The sequence below is a fragment of the Nymphaea colorata genome, chromosome 1, assembly GCF_008831285.2.
Source record: "Nymphaea colorata isolate Beijing-Zhang1983 chromosome 1, ASM883128v2, whole genome shotgun sequence".
Lineage (NCBI taxonomy): Eukaryota > Viridiplantae > Streptophyta > Magnoliopsida > Nymphaeales > Nymphaeaceae > Nymphaea > Nymphaea colorata.
In genome coordinates this window covers 18289548-18311022 of record NC_045138.2, presented here as the reverse complement: position 1 = coordinate 18311022, position 21475 = coordinate 18289548, and the positions used below count along the sequence as shown (strand labels likewise).

General features: G+C 37.3%; 1 protein-coding gene across 2 annotated transcripts; it reads left to right on the top strand.

Moving 5' to 3' along the window:
* Window positions 1-271: 271 nt before the first annotated feature.
* On the top strand, window positions 272-6810 carry LOC116259095 (ALA-interacting subunit 3-like). Of its 2 annotated transcripts, none has more exons than XM_031636732.2 (9): window positions 272-519; window positions 3949-4007; window positions 4168-4242; window positions 4356-4472; window positions 4562-4632; window positions 5107-5407; window positions 5535-5824; window positions 6434-6490; window positions 6582-6810. In XM_031636732.2, exons 1-8 carry the CDS (start codon window positions 435-437, stop codon window positions 6486-6488), a joined length of 1053 nt encoding a protein of 350 aa, XP_031492592.1. In that variant the 5' UTR covers window positions 272-434; the 3' UTR covers window positions 6489-6490; window positions 6582-6810. The 2 variants fall into 2 exon arrangements, with proteins under 2 accessions (XP_031492592.1, XP_031492602.1); XM_031636742.2 differs by having other exon boundaries at window positions 6570-6810.
* Window positions 6811-21475: the final 14665 nt, after the last annotated feature.

Here is a 21475-nt window from a genome sequence, read left to right as displayed (position 1 = left end):
CATCATCAGAAAATTTGGTACAACTTACCAACTAACTGGATACAACAAACTTCAGATTGGTCGAATTTTTCTTTTTTAAGGAAGGGTAAATGTGGAGACACAGGGAGCTATATGAAATAATTAATCAATTGAGACTTTTTATGGAAATGGAAATTTGGCAGCGGGAATGTTACAAGGAAAGGAACGACGAGGGCATCTCCAGTCATTTTGGGTTGTCAGACGGCTTAAACGAAAGGTCAAACAAGGCACCAAGAAGAAAATATTTACAATAAAGAGTCCCCATGATCTCCGATTTCTGTCTCTCCGTCGTACTTGTTTATTCGTTCATTTCGTCTCTGCTGTTTTCTTCCTTCGCCGGGGACCGGGACTTGGTGTTTCCGGCGAGCACCCGTTCTCCCCATTTTCAGATTTCGGTGGAGATCTAATTGGGCGGGATGAGCGCGTCAGGAGCTACAAGCTCGGGGAGCAACGGGGCGGCCGATCCCTCTGGCCCCAGGCGCAACTCCAAGAGGCCTAAGTGTGAGTTCTCCCGCCATAAAAGCTCTAATTGGGATATTCCTCGAATTTTTGTTGTTCTACGTTGACAATTCATTTGGCCTGTGATGTTCCTGACCTTTTCTGTTTTGAAATTATTGCTGATATCATTGTTTCCAACGGGCAATCTAGGGTTTGTGGGAGGATTTTTTTTTTTTTTGTTTTCTTTCCAGCCGATTTTCTTTTATCTTGATGGAGGACGAAAGAGTTTGATCTTCTGTAGGTGGTTTAGGTGAAAAAGGTCTGGGATTTGTACTAGAGAGGATCATTTGTTGATTTTCCAGGATATTAGAATAAAGATGACGAAACCTGCATCAGGAGGGTTATATGATATTTTTCCTGGCGATTTTTTTGGTTCCTTTGGCATTATATCGGTCATAAGAACCGAGTAAAGAAATTGATCCCGCTGATACGGTAAGACTAAAATAATTGGGAATGCTCAGATCAGGCGAATGGGACGTAATACCAAAAAGGTTTTGAACTTGCAAATTGTTGTTCCATATGCCTTTCGGTGAAAGTGTGGAAAATAATTGTGATAAGTGAATTTCCGATAACATGATTTATTAATTTTATTTGCGGTATTTCTAAGTATTGGAATCAAGCGAATCGAATTTCATGGGCTAGTCCAAAATGCAACCTTTCCTTTCTTATCGATTTCTGGAGATATATGACAGCTTAGGAATAAGGGGAGCTTCGTGATCAACTAATTGATTGGTCTAGAATCTAGATATAAGAAACGGAACTTCCAGGTTAGTTTTCATGCTCTGGTGTAAAAAAAGATATGCTTAACAAGTCGTATAAAGTTGCTCAAATTTTAAGTGAACGGCTTATAAGATGTGGCATGATTTATCGATTTCTCATACAACTTAAGTTGTCAAAGTTGGACATGAGCCAAGGCTTTGAAAGAATAATTGGAATTGGTCGAGACTGATTAATTTTTGGGTTGATCTCAGTCAGTCTACTAAAATACTCAATATAATATAAGCGCAGCTTTTAAATTGCCAAAACTAATATATATATAGACATTAGTCATTCACTTGTAGTGAATAGTCGGCTGCCTATGCCCTACCAACCATGTGGCTACGAACTAGTCAGCTGGCTACGGACTAGTTTGACTAGTTGAGTAGGTCAACAACACATATACAATTGGACGTGATTTTGTAATGACTCAAAAAACATGATAGAAATTTCTGCAGTCTTTAAGATTGCTATGTTATTCCAGTTAATCTTTGGTGAGAGTCCTTATGATCACTGTACGTTGATTAGATTTTTCGTTCCTCCTTGCATTAGAGGCTATTTGAGACCGATGTGTTGTTTTACATCATCATGTTACCTCCAGTAGCAAAGTCATCTGGTACCAGGTTCAATTGAATTACTTACATTAAATTAAAAGTATTCATTTGGAGGTTGTTTGTTATGGTGGCAATTAATATTTGAGCCTTGCCAGTCCTTCTTTGTGGTAAAAAATTTGTTGACAGGCATGTCTTCATTGATACAAAAGTTCATATTTGAATCATATTACCAGGACATTTTACCTTTTCATTTGGGAAAATATGGTTGGTAGGTTTTATGTGCATAATTTTGGAATCAAAATGAAATCCTAAAGGTGCGATCTGTTGGATTCCTTGGAAGCCATATCAAGATACAAATTGTCTGTGTTACCTCCATCCTTTAGGTTGTAGAAGTAGAGAACAAATTAGACATCATCTAACAAGGCTAGTTCATGAGGAAATCCTGAACAATTCAGGGGCTCAGTCGTATAACAGTGCGATCTTCATGACATTCTTGGCAAAAAAGCATGTGATGAAAAGATGCGAAAGATTATCTTAAAATGAAATACAAGCCTATGCTTCCATTCATGCTGTTGCTGGAGGAACATGTTCCTCTTTTTAGTTTTAATATATAATAAATGGATGCTCTGCCTGAATTTCCTATAATGGTGCTGAAGTAGTTTATCTATCAATGGCATTACAACTTAAAGATGCTATGGTATCTATATGTGGATCTGCAAGTTCCATCTACTATGCTTGACTGCAGTTTTTCAAGTAGTACTAGAAATATTGCTTGTTGGCTAAAGTAGCGATATTGCTTGCAATTAAGCTGGATTCTCGATTATCTATTTTCTATCTTACCTAAAAATCAAAAGAGAAATTGGTCCTTGGCTACAGGTATATTGTATATTTGAACCTTGAATTCCTTGTGTATCGAATATATTTCTCTGTGTGTATGTGTGTGTAGTGCTCACTTGTAAGTCCCTTGAGCTTAGAGCTCGTAAAGAATTTTTTGTAACCATGATGACCATTAGAGGGGAGGTAAATAATAGAGAAGGTGCCCGCAATCGGGGAGAGTGTGATATAGAACTCTAGATAAAATCTTCTATTCAATGAGTATCTTATGCCCATTTAGAGCTCTAGATAAAATTACTAGTCAGGCATATACCATGGACTCCATAAAAAGACATAGCGGAAGCTAGTCAGTCCTGTTCAACAAAAGAAAAAGGAAAAAGTTAAATATGGGAAAAAAGAAAGGAAAATGTCAAAGTGGGCATTTAATGACAACACTTGGTCAATATGCTGGAAGATAGAACAAAAATTGAACTTTTAGTGTTAATATAAAAAATTGGGGATCTTGTAGGTACCTCAATGTAGGTGTGTAGGTACAGCCAGCGCCTCGCCCCAGCATAGTTGCACTGTTAACTACAAAGATCTGAAGTTGCATGTATGGAAGTACAGACCAGGGTATCTCTTAGATGTATTGAGCATTGAAATACAAGAGAAAAGGTGTTGATGTATATTTGATGTTATTTTGGAATTCCCTAGTTACATGTAAACCCATAGGGTGGTTTACTTTGATCTGTCATATCAGAGTGACTAGAGTAGGTACTTGCTATTCTTCTGTTATTAGGCATTAGGAAGAGTATATAAAATTCATATGAATATGACAAGAAAGTAATTGAAGCATCTTATGTGTTTTGAAATCATAAGATGCTTTTCGTTTTTAGATGGTTGTCAAAATTAATCATAAAGGCATGTTCGCAGTCGGGAAATGAAAACTGCACAGTGCACAAATTTTTCAGGGAATCTGTAAATTTTTCTCATTGGCAATCGTTTCAGACATTGTAGCTTCATGTGTGGCCTCTGGATATTGGTGAAAGGTCCAACTAATTTTCAGAATCCAACCAGCTGTTTAAGATTAGTAGGTCCTTTCATGAGGGCTGCTTTGAAATTTTAAATTCAGTATCTGGAGACACAAATATACATTTTAAATACTTTAAACATTAAAGTTTAAACTTTAAAGTAGGTTTTGTTGCTTATCATGTATATTTGGTAATGTTTTGTAGAAATCCATTACTTAAGATGAGTTTGCTATTGGTAATCTTACTGATGGAAAGATATACTCTCCTGCTTTTTTCAGATTCAAGGTTTACTCAGCAAGAACTTCCTGCTTGCAAACCTATTTTGACACCAGGATGGGTAAGCTCAGCTACTTGTAGTGTTAGACTTCTTTTTAGTTTATCCAGTCTTTTGTCGTTGACTCATTACTTCCTAATAAAAAGGTTGTCGCTGTCTTTAATTGTGTTTAGTTTGCAGGTAGCTTTACCTGAAAGTTTTACCATTTCATTATGTTTGACAGGTGATCACAGCTTTCACATTCATCGGTGTGATCTTCATTCCAATCGGAGTTGCTTCATTGTTTGCATCACGTGGTGTAAGACAGTAATTTTGAGCTTTGATCTGCATCATCTTTTCCTGTGTTGTGAAAGCATTTACTTATGTTTTCTGTTTTTTACCCCTTCATATAGAATCTTGTTTGTGATTCAGGTTGTTGAAATCGTGTACCAATATGAAACTGCTTGTGTTCCTCGTAACTGGACAGGGAATGAGCTTAGTTTCATCCAAAATGGCAATGCTGACAAGACCTGTACTGCAAAGTTGACCGTGAGAACTTCTTAACCACTCTGCCCCTCTATAATTTTTATTTTTATTTTCTCAATATAATAATGGTGAATTAAATGAACTCCCTTCAGGTGCCGAGTAAGATGAAAGCACCTGTCTATGTGTATTATCAGCTGGATAACTTCTACCAGAACCATCGCAGGTCCTCGTTTGTTACTTTGTTGCATTTTCCATTATTTACAGAAAAGTGATGTCTTAGGTAGAATTCCTTTGAAGCAGAATCTTGTGGATGCCTTTAGCTGAAATTTTAGTCCCTTGCACTTTGAGTCTTGAAGATTAGTAATTGTAACTATTGACCAAAATATAAAAGGATAATTCACGAAGTGCTTCCCATATAAGTTTGCAGGGTTCCAGGTCTGTGCATGGCTGCCTATTTGACACCTCTTGGAGAGAGAGAGAGAGAGAGAAATAATTTTGCCTTAAGATGTTTGAGAGTGTTTGTATTAGAAGTTCATGCAGACTTAAAATCTGAAATTAAGAAATGATTAAGAAAGGTCAATTTTTTCAGGACTGCTTTCAGACTTTCAGTGGTTTACTGTAGGGCATAATATTTTTATCGGATCTCTTTATTATCATGTTCAGTTATTTATTGACTTCCAAATTCATGGTTGTTCAGGTATGTTAAGAGCAGGAACGACAAACAGTTGATGAGCAAGAAATATGAAAATACTACTACTAACTGCGACCCTGAAGCTAAGGGTTCAAATGGCCTTCCTATTGTTCCTTGTGGTCTCATAGCTTGGAGCTTGTTTAATGATACATATGGGTTTTCAATCAATAGCAAATCCTTGGAAGTCAATAAAAAGGACATATCTTGGAAGAGTGATCGTGATCATAAATTTGGAAAGGATGTTTATCCAAAGAATTTTCAAAATGGAGGTCTAATCGGCGGTGCAAAACTTAATGAAAGCATACCTGTATGTGCTGTGCATTTATTTATTTTTATTGATTGTGCATTTCCTTTTTTTTCTAGAATTTTGCGTCCTAGCGTATGGGCTTTGCAGAAAGCTTGGTCTGTTCTTGAACCTTATGCTGTACATGCAGTTGAGTGAGCAAGAAGACCTTATTGTCTGGATGCGAACAGCAGCCTTGCCAACCTTTAGGAAGTTGTATGGGAGGATAAATGTTGATCTCAATGAAAGTACCACGATAGATGTGGTCATACAAAACAACTATAACACGTACAGTTTTGGTGGCAAGAAGAAGCTGGTGCTTTCCACTACTAGTTGGCTTGGTGGAAAGAATGACTTCCTTGGTGTGGCATACCTTACTGTTGGTGGGTTGAGCTTCTTCTTGGCTCTGGTCTTCCTTGTGGTATATCTTGTCCACCCAAGGTTGGTAAAATTGTTATTTCTCATTTATACATTTGATTGCCTTTGTGTATTCTGCTGGGGCTTGCTCAATTGGTGCACTTTGAACCTAGAGATTCACAGAGAACTGTTGGTTTTCTTTTATGCACCTCGTTTATAACATTTGTAAGTAACTCTGATGGCTTAAAGGTTTATCCTCCTCGAGTATTCAAGGCATTAGCGACCTTATCTTTGAACATCTACGGATAATATCTTTCAACTTTTTTTCTTGAAAGGTGGTTTTCAATTTCTATGGTTTGGTGGCTTTCAGTATTTGTTTACTCCCTATTTTTGCTTGTCCATTAAGAAGGCCTTTGAGCACCATGAACGGCTTTCAGGTAGTTCATGTGAGCTGCTATATTTTTGAAAAGTAGCAGTTATTTTAATAAGACTTTCTGAACCAGGAAAGGAGTGCTTTATTCTCGCATTTTCTTTTTTCAGTTACTTTGGTTCCTCCAGATTTGTTTATTCTTTGTACCTGTCGCAGGAACAATTACCTGCTGTACTGGTTCACTGATTCATCATGCTGTGATATTCTCTTTCTGCATATCTTTTCCATGTTTGTGTGGATATCTGACGGTGATTTCTTTGCAGGAGTCTGGGAGACCCAAACTATTTGTCTTGGAATAGAACACCAGCATCCCATTGAAGGTAACTTCTGAGAGACATGCCTGGGGATGTGCATTTTTATGTCTGCACCAGTTACAACGCTCAATTAGCTTCCTAATAGACCATTGTGCAGTGTTTCCCAGTTCGTGGGCCTCTCTTGCTATGGACGGTTGGATGGGTAAAGGTGTACTTTATATATTTTTTTGTAACGCTGAAACACCATTATCACATGTGTAAAGGAAAAGTTCTAATCTTATAAATCCTTGTGAAAAACTTTGCGCTTCTTTGATATACAAACTGCCAATTGTACTCATGACATGAGGCGGCCATCCAGTTTAATGAGGCCTAATTTCTTTCATGTACTGATGGGTGTTGCAGTTTAGCTAGCCTGAAGCTAGCCCTGGATTGTTTATGGCATTTATGGTTTGCTCCTAAGGAAGGGCAAGATCGGGTGTAGCTTATATGAGGCGAATATGCAGAGTATTTAGAATCAATTGAAAAAAAAGAATCTTGCCTAGGCGAGATACATACACCTGACCAACCAAGCTAGACGATGGCTCAAAGACTTCCGCCAAAAGGAAAAGAAAAGGAAGGACATTTCCTTGTATATTAGGGCTGCATTGACAAAGATGGGGAACTTTGTCGAGCTGGATAAATTTCCACGAGTGGGCTACATAAAATACTTGTTTTTGTATTGACATTTTAAATTAAAATTTTATTACTAATTCTCTTTAATAAAAAAATTTCTAACTTGGCCCCTCGTTGTATATAGCATTGGTTTTTAGACGTTGTATATACATTGGTTTTTAAAAGGTTGTTCGACCGGGATTGCAATCTCTAATAATAAGATGCATGTTTATACTGCAGGTATTCTATCACCAATCACATGCAGGTATTCTATCACCAATCACAGGAATAACAACAAAAACGCACCAATTTGATTCCCAAGATCACACGATTTCATAAGACTAACTTAAAAGAGCACAACGCACACTTTTCAAGACCCTAACAAAAACAATAACTGAAAACAAACAACGTTCTTTCTTCTGAGATTGTCGTCGTGTACATATAGCAATGTGAGTTACGAACTTATTGCCCGGCATATATATATATACATATATATATATATCATACACACACACTCTTTTCTATTCCTTACCTATATATATATATATACTTTAATACTTTTAAGGGTACTTATATATATACACAAACACATTTAGGAACTTATTTTCCACCGGACCCAAGCAACTCGAGCAGGTGGAGGAATAGGTTGATGATGTCCATATAAAGGACACTGATTGAAACCCAACTGTCATCGTCTCGGCCGTGTGTTTTGAGGAGGTTGTTTGTATCGTGCATGATATATCCACTGAAGATGACTGTCCTGAGAATGCTGAAGATTATTGGGGAGATTTTGCCGTAGGGAAAAAAGATCTGATAAAAACAAAACACAACTACAATTCAACGCTTTGCAAAATAAATGAAAAGAAAATGGAAGGAAAAATTTTAGTTGTAGGCATACCGTGAGGATGCCAAAACAAATAAGAGACATCAAAGAAAAAAAGAGGAAAGACCCTTGAAATTGGGTGTCACTGCCCCAACTTGCTGCCCAAAATACATAGAGAGTGAAGCTCACAGCCAGCAAGACCGTTATACTCGCAGCCTCGAGGACGACCCTGCCTGCTCCAACCAACACAAAGGATTCAATGAAATTTTCACAAGAAAAGTTGCAGAATTTAACTCAAGTAACATTGATGATATGTGGCGATTCGAGGGTAGATGGTACAGTTCATGAAGAAAAACCTATAGTTGGATTGTAGGCCACACTTTTGTGGATATAGAATACTAGTGGACGATTGGGGGGGCATCCATACCTCTTTTCAATCACGACTGCCCGTTGATATAATATTGTGTGATGCATCAATGAAAATGGATCATGCGGCATGTTGTGAGAGACTATATATATATATATAACACTACAATTGTTATGAAATATCTTGAGTTTTGTATTACCAAAATATTGATATTACAAGATCTGTTATTTTATTAAAATAACATATTTCAGCTAATAAAATAATCAAGATAATATATGTTTCCAACAAATCATCCTTAAGATCGTACATCTTTTACCCATAAAGTATGTGATTTCCGATATACCAATTATATATATATATATATATATATATATATATATATATATATATATGATTATTAAAAGACACTCAAAAAATTATTTTTTATGCACTTGGCTGGACAGAGATTCTAATTGAATTACCGAGCGGAGCAGGCGCTCGGTCAAGCTGAAAATGGTCGTATTCAATCTCGCCATACGTGATCAGATCGTGATTTACTTTGAGGCCTGTTTGATTTGATGCCTCGAAAATTGACTGTAAAGTCAGAAAAAAAAAATTCAAAAATCGTAAATCCATCCTTGTTTATCTTTATCGTAGGTAGGATGGAAAAAAGTAACTGTTGAGCTCGTTTCGGGAAATAAGTTTCCGCAATATTCATGACGAGATTTCCAAGATGAAAGAGGAAAAGCCCGTTAGTTCTCGCCCAACCTGAAGCCTGTGCCACTGTAGCCTCACCGCAGTCGCATCCTCATCTCACCGATTCTCGGACGTCTTTGAATGCCATAGCCACCATTTTCCACCTGTCATCACCGTCCTCTCTCTATCTTCCTTTCACATTCCTGATTATGTGCCACTGCTTACCGTCATCTTTTCTTCTTCATCATCATCACCATAGCTTCTTCTTCGCAGGAGGTAAGATCAGGCCCAACCGTAGCTCAAACGACCTTTTGCTTTTCCTCGCAGCAGCCACACCTCAGGTATTTTGGGCCCTTCTCTGTCTCTCTCTCTCTCTCCCCCACGGACAGATGCCTAATCACTCCCCTGCAAATAGCAGGTTTTCTCTCAGTCTGATCTCTCTCGCTTTCTCTGTTATGGGAGAAGATGAGAGATCTCGTATTAGTGTCGTGCCAATCTATTCCCCAACAATCCTTCTCTTCATTGATATGTTTCTCTCTTTGGGTCTGATTTTCAGCAGTGGGTTGTTTTTTTTCTCATGTTGAAGAGAAAACAAGGAAAGAGGCGTCAAAGATTCAGATAAAACCGATCCATAAACCCACATAATAGATTTGATCTACTCCAAACTGAATCTTTCGAATGACACCAACATAGAGAAATACCCTCAGGGTTCCTTTTCCACCAGTAAACACAAAAAATATCACTGTAAAGAAACCCCTCCTTTGTATCAAGCATAAAAAAAACTCAAACAACTAAGATATTTCCGATTTAAAAGGGTTTCTAGTTGATATATGGTTTTTTTTGGGTCTGTTGTAGGACTGAAATCCACGTTGGACTGTCTGCAACAAGGACTTCAACAGACTGTTTTAAATTGTTATTGTTGTTATAATTGTTAGTATTAATGGTGCTGGTTGTGGCTAAGCTGTCGTTCCAGTCTTTTGTAGTCATACATTGCAGTTTTTGAGTTGGCTTGTGATTGTTCCAGCGTGGTTTCTCTATTATTTGTGTGCTTCCTCCAATAATATGTTGCATTGACAAAAAGGATGGTCCAAGTTTTTCTGTGCATGCCTTATAAGTAGGAGTGTACAAATGGTTATCCAAGGCCAAGGTTTCTGAGGTTAGTTTATCAAGAGGATTGAGCCACCGTCATGTTGTTTACAACAGCAATTGACCTATTTCAGAGCAAATGAATATTGAATATAGTGGATCTAAGTGCATGAGATATTTTTAATTGTCCCATGTGATGGAGAAATTTAGTAGGATATATCATTCTAAAACTATTTGTGTTTTAGTAGTAAAGAATATCATATGTAATTTCTGTTGGGAATATGAGTACCTAGAATTCTATAGACGTTGCTTTCCCTGCATAGAAGGCAAAAACAGGGACCTGGGTATAATAGTTTTCCATATTTTCCTATTTCCTGACGTCTTTTCTGGTTTCCAACGTTTTTTCATTGGTTCACGTTTTCTGGATCAAATTCAGACTCACATATCATATTTGGATTAGGATTCAAAGGGGACTTTTCTTTGTCTGTTTGCAAATCTGAATTCAAATTTGAATATGTGAATATATATAAAAAATGGATATCGTTAAAAGCATCTCTGATTTGAATCCAATCAATTCACATTCTGCACAACAACAACCAGAGAATAATAAAATCAACGAGAATAAAAAATTGCAAGTTTACAAAGTTCATGGAGAGAGGGGAGTTGGCTTACCGCTTATGATGGCACATGTCAATCCCACAGTGAAGCTCATGGAGACCGTGAACAAACTGAGAAGAAGAAAATTGAACACGTGCTTTCCGCGGCAAAACTTCACAGGGAATAAAACTGCATGCACCAAAAAGAAAGATTTTGATAAATTAAGTTGATGATTTTTCGGGAATCGAGAACTAGCATATGATTGAAATCTTTATTATTTCAAACTGTTTATGTGTACAAGATTGTCAATGGAGGTAGGTAATGACCAAAATACATTGGACAATGTAAAAAAGAAATATTTTTGGAAAGAATAAAAGGAGATTATGAAAATATTAAGTCTAAGATATATATATATATATATATATATATATATATATATATGTTTAAAAAAAATCTAAAAATACTCCAAACCCCAATGTTCTTGAGTGTGTGTTTTTTGCATGCACACCCGGAGCATGCAACTACATCTTGTGATTATTTAACAATCAAAAACTTTCGTTGGAAATTCCTTTAAAGGGAAGAAACTCACTGAAGAAACGTGTAACGAGGCTGACAATGCATATTGCCGATCCGGGGGTCATTGAGGGCAATAAGTCGGCGACCCGATGGACGGTCACGATAATCGAGCAAACCAAGAGATTGACGAGGAGCTGGAGGAAGAGGATTGAGTAGACCTTCATGGTGAATGGCCATGGAAGCCCACCGTCGCCCATCACCTGGTTGTCTAGAGTTTGTGTCACACTTACCTCGATGTCGTCACCTTCCATGTTGGTTGTCATCTCTACCATCGTGCTGCTACTTCTACCCTGATCATGAGAGTGATCGAGGGAGAGAGTGCTACCCTGATCATGAGAGTGTGTGCGTGTATATGAGAATTCATTAATAAAAATTGAGTGATGACTGATGAGTAGTCACGAAGAAGTGAAAAAAAGAAAAGAAAAGCAAAGAAAACAAAACAAGCAACGAAACCATAAAACAAACAGAGAAGAGAACACAAAACAGGGAAAGAATGAATATCTAATCTGCGGCCGACCGCAACGGGTTGAGATACACGCAAGTGTTCATCAAGTAGGAGAGAGTGCCGGTACGGCTGTGTTTCTGAACACCGTGTTGTTGTGCTCCTCTTAGATTCACCACTAACAACTGATAAGCAGTAACTGTAAAAGGGAGAAGAAGGCGCACAGTGAAAGGAGAGAGCAGAGCTGTTACGGGGAGAATGTGGCAGAATCAGCAACCAAACAAAGAATACATTCGCTGGCAAAATGAATGGCACTAGAGATGGTCAAAGGTGTTAGTATTAGTATGACTTGCAAGGATAAGACAGGCAAAGGCAGGACAAACAAGAGCATTCAATAGAAAAGCCAGGTGTGAAAGGGCCAAAGGAGGCAACATCGCAAGAGAGAGAGAGAGAGAGAAAAAAGATAGTATAATTGGGTTTAGTTTTAAATAAATATTTTATACTCAATGCTTTTATATTATTTTGAACATTGGCTACACTTTATTTAAAATTTTGATTTTGATTTATATATAAATGTACAAATGAGGATTAGATCACATGTAAATTGTGAAATCAGATTTCACATTCTAACTTGGATTCAGGTATGACTTTTTTTCTTTGGTTTGCATTTGACTCCAAATTTTAATATGAAACAGAAATATGACTTTTTACGTTCATATCTAAATTTGAATCCAAATTTTAGGTAAAGTGGCCAATTTTCAAATACAAGAACATTGGAGGGTAGGGAAAGCCTCGGCTTCTAGGGACTATTGCTTACTCCACAAACAACTGCTAGATGGTAGGCCTCCAATCTTTCATTATCACAAAAATCAAATGAATGTGCAAAAAATTGTGATTGCCAACTACAAGAAATTGTGAAACCAATTTAATTATGTGGTCAATTCAAAAGTGTCTTGTGGTTAAGTACTGTGGTTAAGTACTGAACTAAAATTTTATACTTATGTGCTTTTATATGTTATTTATTCATTTATTTTTTACATAATCTTTTTAAAATTAAGAGTTTTAAATAAGGGTAGTTATCCAACGGGATATTCGATTGATATAAAGATAATGGCCAGGCCCAACTTGCTTAAGCTGCCAACAAGTTTTCCAGGCTTGCTGGAGCCGGCCCACGCGTAGTCCTAATGAAAAGGATGTTTCCCAATAACTATCAACCTAATGGAGGATCGGATGAATGGATACGATTCCGCTTGTTATGTCACGATCCGAGGACCATGAGCTGACGGGGGGGTGCCCCACCTTCACCCTCACGACGTAGTTCTCGGAGGTGGTGACGCGGAGGCCGAAGGCCACCAGAATAGAGCGACTACCATCGGTGATGGTGGCGAGGCGAAACGTGCCGTTGAAAGCCATCAAGATGCCGGTGAAGGCGAAGGGGGAAGCATTTGGAGTTGATGTGGGGGAGGGAAAGGGTGGTGGAGCCATCGGCGGCATGGGATGCGGTGGCACAGGGGTCAGAGGCGGTGACCTGGAGAAGAGGTGGAGGAGGACTACGGACGTTAAGAAGACGGCCACCACTGTTAACAGAGAGGAAGAAGGTCGACGATCTTAACTGTCAAAGGAAAAAGCTTGACATAGCTTATATAACGTGAGCAAGGAAGGGTGGCAACAGAAACAAAAAAAAAAAAAAAGAAGACATGCTTATATGCTCATTACTGGAGATTAGTTAGGCACTCGGAGTTCGAATATGAAACAAGGGAAAAATGCATAAATCTGAGCATCGAAATTTGTACCATAGGTGGCGGGACGGCGAAGGTAGAGGGGCCGGGGCAGGCAGCGCCGGCGCGAGGGGAGATCTGCAGTAGGGTGAAGGCTGAGGAACCTCGCCAGTAATTGGTGGGCAAAATGCGTTCCCTGGCGACGGCGCGGCGGGAGGCTGGGGTGCAGTGGAGCTAAGGGCAGGTTTCGACGCTACTCCAAATGGGTTCCATTTCACTGTACGTGTACGTGAACATGGTTGAGATCGAGCTCGCGTTTGGTTTAAAATATTGGTGAACAGCACCAGAGACGTATCGACCAGTGACCCAATTGGGCTGCCGTCATGGTGATTGCGACAGCCACTTTAAGCTAACACAATTAGCTTTTCAACCTAATCAAGCGCGCGATTTCCAAACACCCACTTTATAATTAAAAAATATTAAAAAATTAACACATAACGTTAAGAAATAATAAAAGTGAAAGAAAAAAAAATCTCCCCAGTTATTCACACGCGTCCTTTGCTGCCATGGCTTCTCACGAGCCTTGACCTTCGCCATCATGGCGAGGAAGGTGCCCGGCAATTGCGAGTTTGCGAGGTGGGTTGACAGCGGCTTTCGAACTATGGCGAGGATGGACACGTCTACCAACTCTTTAGAGTGAGAAACGAGAGCTGCCACCTTTGACAGTTACTCCGACGAGAGCTGCCACCTTTGACAGTACTTTGCGTGTGAACAACCCTGCGAGGGATGGTCCTAAAAGATGTTTTTGTTAAGCAAAAGATGTAGGAGAAAAAAATTGGTTGCCAAAAACCATAACCGGTTAGGAAGGACTTCAGCACATAAGACTATTACAGACAGGGGCAGACTATTACAGCACAAAAAATTCTTGCTCCGTACCTCATTACAAATGCCTAAATAAAAGACAGTTGTGTCAAAGAAAGGGTTCTTGCCAATGATGAACAGGTGAGAACGGATATTTCCAATACCGTGAAGAGGTTGGTCCTTCGATATCCTCTGCAGCCAATCTTTGTTGTCGGCCCCTACGGTGGGCAGGAGTTGGAGTGACTACCATTTGGCCCAAAACGAAGCCACATTCTTGGGAAACCCTGATTCATCATCCATGCAGATCTTTCCTTGACTTACATGTGATGTGAAGTGGAGACGACCTTGATGGAGTGAGCCATTAATCTCTCTTGTCTCTGCTCGACCGACACCACTTGTAACTAGATTGTCAACGGATCCACTAGCCTCCATCTGCCAGGAACAATTCTGGTGAGGAGTCAGGCCCTTAGCTCCTTAAGGTCGTCAGGTGAGAGTGCTTGGAAACCTTCCACACAGGATTTCCAAGCAACTTGAGCATCTTCCACAACTGAAGTCACCATCTCAGAGTGAACATTGGAATTCCTGGTGGTCCACAGTTATGACAACATGTTTTATTGTTTACATAGAAAAGTCTAGAAAGTTACCATGATAAAATAGTTAAATGTTTTTAAATAACTAAAAATTAAGTTACACATAAAATAGTAATCAAATTCTTTACCCCCTTTTATTTCGATGCGAGGCTACAGGGAGATGGGTCTCCCAACCTTCATTAATAAAAAGCCAGAGCTGTACAAAAAGAATGAACAATCAAACCAAGAACAAAAACAAAACCTAATACGCTACTACTGTAACAGATAAAAGGAAACAACATCAGATCTTAAGGCGATACTAGGTGCAGAGGAAAAAACATCGCTGGACAGTCACAATAGAGCATCATTAGCAACAACACTATCTATAATTAGCATATCTAAGTAATCTTGTTTGTGCATATCTAAGTCCTCCTCACAGTTTTCCTAATATTAAGTTAGCCGCCATCCGTATGGTTCCAATGATGGTGTGTATAGGATTTTGGAAAAATCTTGTCAAGCCAAAAGTAGGTCAAGCCTCGTGTTTAACCATATTTTTCCATAACAAAAAGTCACGACTCTTTTGACCAATGGTATCCCCGTTAAGATATTTCCTTTCTCTTTTATTCAAAATCGGAAAGAACTCGCTGTCAAGAAAAAAGGGAGAGCATGGAGGAGTCGATGGGAGACAGTGGAGACGGATGCTTATCCGGCGGCACCGGGACCGGCGCTTGGCAACAACCGTAAAGGAGATTTTAATTTTTTGTCCAATCTGTTTGCTATGATTTCACACACGGGATTAATTTTCCTAGATTTTGGATACCAAAAACATTTACTTTTTTTTCGGACAATTTCCACCAACATTACATTTCTTTTTTATGTTAATATAATTACAGCCAGGAGGTTATGATATTTGGCAGTAAAATAATGGATTTATGCAATGTGAAACTTTATGAGAAACACAATTCTTTAGGGAAAATAAAATTTTAAAAAAGTATTGCTATTATTTGTAATACGGCTGAAAATATTTCAACTTAAAATGCACTGGGTATACATACGACAACGTATCCAACCAAGGAAACTAAAACGTATTTGAAATGAGTAAATGATCCATTGTTTAATTTTTTTTTGAAGTTTGTAAATCAATGACCTTTCAATTTTTTTTTCTCTGACTTGCTTATATTTGCAAATATCACAGATTTTGTATGCGGTTTGATAAGTGATTCTAAATCTCATTCCCATATCCAACTGAGATCCACCAATGATTCAAATCCCTTTACATATTATTTGCTTTGCCACGTTTGTTTTTAGCCACAAATGAATACTATCTGCAATATGAAGATCCCACTTCTGTTTCAGAATTACTTCCACATAAAAGTGCCAAGTGTCTACTTAAATTGTCTTAACGGACTTCTTCAGGTATATTCAGCAGCTAACTTTCAATTTTTCATATGATAAGAATGTAATTTACAATTGATACATGCATTGTATATTGACGAAGAAGGATTCATATATGTTGGATGCTAGATAGTTTGTCGGATAGTTAAGAATTATAAGTTAGTTATTGAAAATAACTTAAACCTTTAGTCATTGGACAACTTTTTGACATTTTTCGGGTTTGAACTCTTTTAATAACGTAACTGCTTTTCCTTCCAAGAGTATGAGGTTTATTTTTATGGCTTAATGTGACACCCTTATCATGCTTCAACTTGCATATCGATGTCGCCTCCCTTTTGCACCCAATCAAAGTAGATATGGATCGTCAATGGATTGGATTTGAATCCGATATACCCTTAAGTGAATATGGAAAGGTCATAATTGAATGCGATCTGAACCTGATTTTTAGGTTCAAATCAAAATTCAAATCTGAATTTTGAATCGAAGTTGACTCACTTTCAAAGTGTAAAAGCATTGTATATATATGATATTTATTTAAACTAAATCTGATCCTAATGGGAACTTAATGAGATGCCATTTTAATTCCCCATCCAATTTCTGGTTTCTTAATCATATATTTTTTTTCCATTTCTAATTTAGATCAAATATATATCTGATCCAAATCAAATATAATAACATCCTTAAAAAAAACCTACGTGCATCAACTCAACCGCCATCCATTGCGCCAACTCAACCGGAATACAGATTTCAACTCTGCAATTAAGCGATATTTTGAAGTGCCTAAATTTTCCGTATTATGAGTAGAATCGCGCCAGCCAGCACACCAGATGCACCGACATTCGCAACGCTGGTTTATGTCGGCGCCCGCGGAAGTAGGAAGGCGACCGAAGCTTCATCGGCAGCAACCCCGCAAAAGACTGCCTAGAATTTCGCACAACATGACGTCATGGGTATATGGGACCAGTGACGGGCGCCGCTCCGACTGAAAATGACGTCATGGCTAGCAACGAAAATGCCAAGCGTCTAGTTTAATTGTATCAATTGTCTGGTAATCCACGTTGTTGATGCTCGGACATACGCTTCAGTATCTAATCCCACTCTTGTGTTGCAGTAAATGAATAACCTTCCGTCCATGTATGGACTAATTGAGTGAAGTAAATAAAGTATCTTCAAACTCACTTTTGATCAATATCATTGAGATTTCTGCCCAAGCTTTGTATTTTCTTAATTCGAAGTGTGCAGTTCCACAATTGATTACTTTTTTTTTTTCTTTTCTTTGTGTGCTTTTCTTCAGTATGTAGAGAGAATTGAAGTTGGGAGCCCAAGAAGACGAGCTTTGACAAGGCCTCTTCTTTCGAGGAGGTGAGCAGATTTCTTCCCTAGCCATTCTCGATTCTTTCCCGTTTCTGGAGAAACATTACCATGATAGTTTCAGAATTCTCCCTGACTGCCCTTTCATTAGTCCACCTCCTTTTCTTCCCCTAAGCCAACGGTCGGTTAACCTTCTTTTCAGTTGAATCGTAGCCATCAATCAACCCTCCTTTCGCGATTGCATCAGGCTGCTCGGGTCCGATGTAAGCGTGAAAGGAAGGTCGATGGATGGCTGCGGTTAAACTGAACAGCTCAATAGACGGCCATTGGTTCCTGGGAAAAAAACGCAGGTGGACTTATGGGATGACATGTAGATTGCTTCATGTTGCGACTTAAGTTAAAATCTTTTATTGTAAAACAGGAAATATATAAAATCTTTGATGCATTTTTATCCAAACGATATTGTAAAACATTCTATAAGTGCATCAGGCTTGCTTCCATTAGAAACCCACTTAAGTTAATTATTGCATGTAGATTGTTTCTCTCTCGACAACATGTCATAGATGAGTCTGGTCTTTATCCAAACTTCGCAATCCAGTTCAGCATCAGCATCCCTTTCTAAGGGTCTTGGAGATCTCCAAGTACAGATTTCAATTGTAATCCCTATCTAACCTTACATGTTCATGTCATCGATGAATAACTTTTTTTTTATAGGAGGAAAGGTAGGAGTTTCTGCTTTCAATTGGGACTCTTTTATGGTATTAATAGTTTGTAGTAGTAGTAGTTGGAGATTAAAGAAACTGACATACAAACTTCTAAAAACATGTGTTTGTTTTTCTTCCTAATATGCTTTCATATGTTCCATTAGAGAAGGGCCTAAGGGTAAAATCATGATTTTATTTTGAGGGTCACGTGATTCTATGGGGAGAAAGTTTTTGACCAATGAAACAAACTTGCATGGGTAGCACCAGTCCTCTTTCTTCTGTCAATTTAGACTTTATGAGAAACTTAGGACCATTTTGCTGAAAATATCATCCATAAGAAGAACTTTTCATCAGCAGCAGGGATCAGATATTTGTCACCAACAGACATCATATTCTAGCATTCAAACATGCCGCGGAAAACTTCTCCCCACATCATGGGGGATCAGCCATGAATTCTCCTTCCTTTTGTGTGACATGGAGGAAGGAGAGGCAGAGGGGATGAGGGGGTGGGGGAAGAAGGAGAGGCAGATGGGAGGGGGAAGAAGGAGGATGGGAAACCGGAGGAGGAAGATGGATGGGCAGAGGAGGAGGAGGGTTTGCAATTTTTTTTTTAAAATATTTTTTAATATAAACGGGCCTAATCGGGCTGACCTGGGCCGGCCTATCGTAAAAAAGTATTTTTTTAATCAACCAAACTTTACCCTGTGTTTTTCATTAATTTTGGAAGAAATTCCAACCCAAAAAAGTTGGACCTAGACTGTCCTACTTTTTTCCACGGTAATTTTATCATTTTGTGCATCGTCCTAACAACTGGGAGCAGGGAGGAGTCGATGAGAGACATATGCTTACCGGACGCGCCGAGACCGGCGCTTGGCGACAACCGTAAAGGAGACTTTAATTTTTTGTCCAATCTGTTTGCTATGATTTCACACATGGGATTAATTTTCCTAGATTTTGGATACCAGAAACATTTACATTTTTTTTGGACAATTGGCACCAACATTTCCTTTTTTATGTTAATATAATTACAGCCAGGTGGTAATGATATTTGGCAGTAAAATAATGGATTTATGCGACGTGAAACTTTATGAGAAACACAATTCTATAGGGAAAATAAAAGTTAAGAAAAGTATTGCTGTCATTTGTAATACGGCTGATTAGATTTCAACTTAAATGCATTGGGTATACATGCATCAACGCATCCAATCAAGGAAACTAAAACATATTTGAAATGAGTAAATGATCCGTTGTTTAATTTTTTTTGAAGTTTGTAAGTCAATAATTTTTTTTTTCTCTAACTTGTTTAAATTTGCAAATATCACAGATTATGTATGCAGTTTCATACGTGAATCCAGACGTTTTATGATAAAGGATGGAAGATTAAGGAGCATTCCATATGTGGGCGAATATCAGGGCAAGTTGTACTTGTGGATTGTTCTATAAAAGTACAGTTGGGTGCTCCTTCGAACACGGTTTACTTGTATAAACAAAAGGGGGAAGACAACACCTTTTAATCTTAATGACGAAAAGATTAATAGAATGTGATCATCTTCCATTAGGCATCAGTTTAAGTGTTGAGTTTGTTAATGATTCCATTCTGTTTTATATACATTTTGTACAGCCTCTGATTTTGTAATTTTTTGGTAATATTATTCAGAGAAATAAATAAATAAATAAATATATATATATATATATATATATATATATATATATATATTCATGCCCAATATAAACATCAGGGACAAAAACCAGACTTTTTGATTTTTTTAGTTAGAAATTTAAATAAAATATAAACATCCTAATATATTTATAAAAGCTACTTTGATATAAAACTTGCTTTGACGCAAGTTTTTTTTTTTTTTATGAAAAATGTGGAATTTTCATTTATCAAAATATTGATGCTATGAGAGCCATTCATTTATGCTTATTATAAAAACACAATTTAAAATAAAAAAAAATGATCAATTTAATATATGTTTTGCATGAAGACCATACTAATAAGATAAGATTGCCAAAAAAAAAATCCTTAAGCATCACGTTTAAACAATCTGGTTTTACCTAATGGTCTGTTTTCTATCAATTTCTCATATATATATATATATATATATATATATATATCAGACCAATAGGTCAGAGATAAAAGCCTGACCCTTTAAATATTAAATTAAAGTGTTTTTTTTTAATTTAAAATTACCAATGTGATCTTATGCACAATATATAGTAGGTTGATTTTTTTTTGTTTGAATAGTGTTTTATAATAAGCAAAAATGAATAGCTCTCATAGCATCACATTTTGATAATAAAAAAATTAGTTTCCTTTGAGTTTGAACGAATCCTAAGATTCTATCAACCTGATCACCATTGACCTGTAGTTTATTGATAAAGGAAATAAAATATAACCAGCTCAGTTACAAAAGATAATTTTAAAATTACAAAATAATTTTTTTGAGTATAAATTATATTTTAAATAATAAAATATAACCTGGACAATTAAAAAAATATTTATAAAATTATCAAATAAAATATTTAATATAAATTATAATTTAAATAATAATATATATATTATTAAATTTAAAAAATAATAAAATTTATTTTTTTTAATATTACAGCACCTAGCTGGGAGGGCCCATCAGGTCCAAGGCCCCGGCTGGCGGCCCGGCCTAGCGCCAACCTCTAGGAAAAACCTGGGTCCCCTTTTCCACTATTTAACCCAAAAAAGATCACGGAAAAAAACTCCCTTTTTTGAATCAAGCACAAAAAAAACCTCCAACAACTAAGAGATTTCCTAAATATATATAATATTTTTTGTCTAGGACTAAAATCCAAGTTGGATATGAATAAAAGTATATCAAGAGGGAGAGAATGATCTTCTTGCTTCAGCTTATTGGTTGCCACGTAAAAGTGCAATATTCATAATTTTTATGTATTTTTATTAAGTAATTATTGTTAAGATACCATCCGAAGTATTTAATGTTTAGTTTTTATATATATTTGTTTGATTTTATCCAATTCACAAACAATTTCTGTTTAATTCGACTCAACCAATTGGCTGACCCATAAGTTTTCCATTGGATTCAGAGAACGATTTGAATAACATCGAACTGAATAATCATTTCTACCAGAGTTGCTGGAAAATTGGCACCTAATTTGTGGCTTATTCATGCGATTTAACAAAAAATCGGCCCCTTTCTTAAGGACCACAATGGGTCTCCTTATCAAATGGAACCTAATTCAGATTCAGCCCGAACCAGACAGCACTGGTAAATTCGCTTTAAT

Coding starts and splice junctions, on each gene's coding strand:
- LOC116259095 (XM_031636732.2), top strand. CDS start 435: ATGAGCGCGTCAGGAGCTACAAGCTCGGGGAGCAACGGGGCGGCCGAT. Junction 520..3,948: donor CAACTCCAAGAGGCCTAAGT/GTGAGTTCTCCC, acceptor TGCTTTTTTCAG/ATTCAAGGTTTACTCAGCAA. Junction 4,473..4,561: donor CCTGTACTGCAAAGTTGACC/GTGAGAACTTCT, acceptor AACTCCCTTCAG/GTGCCGAGTAAGATGAAAGC.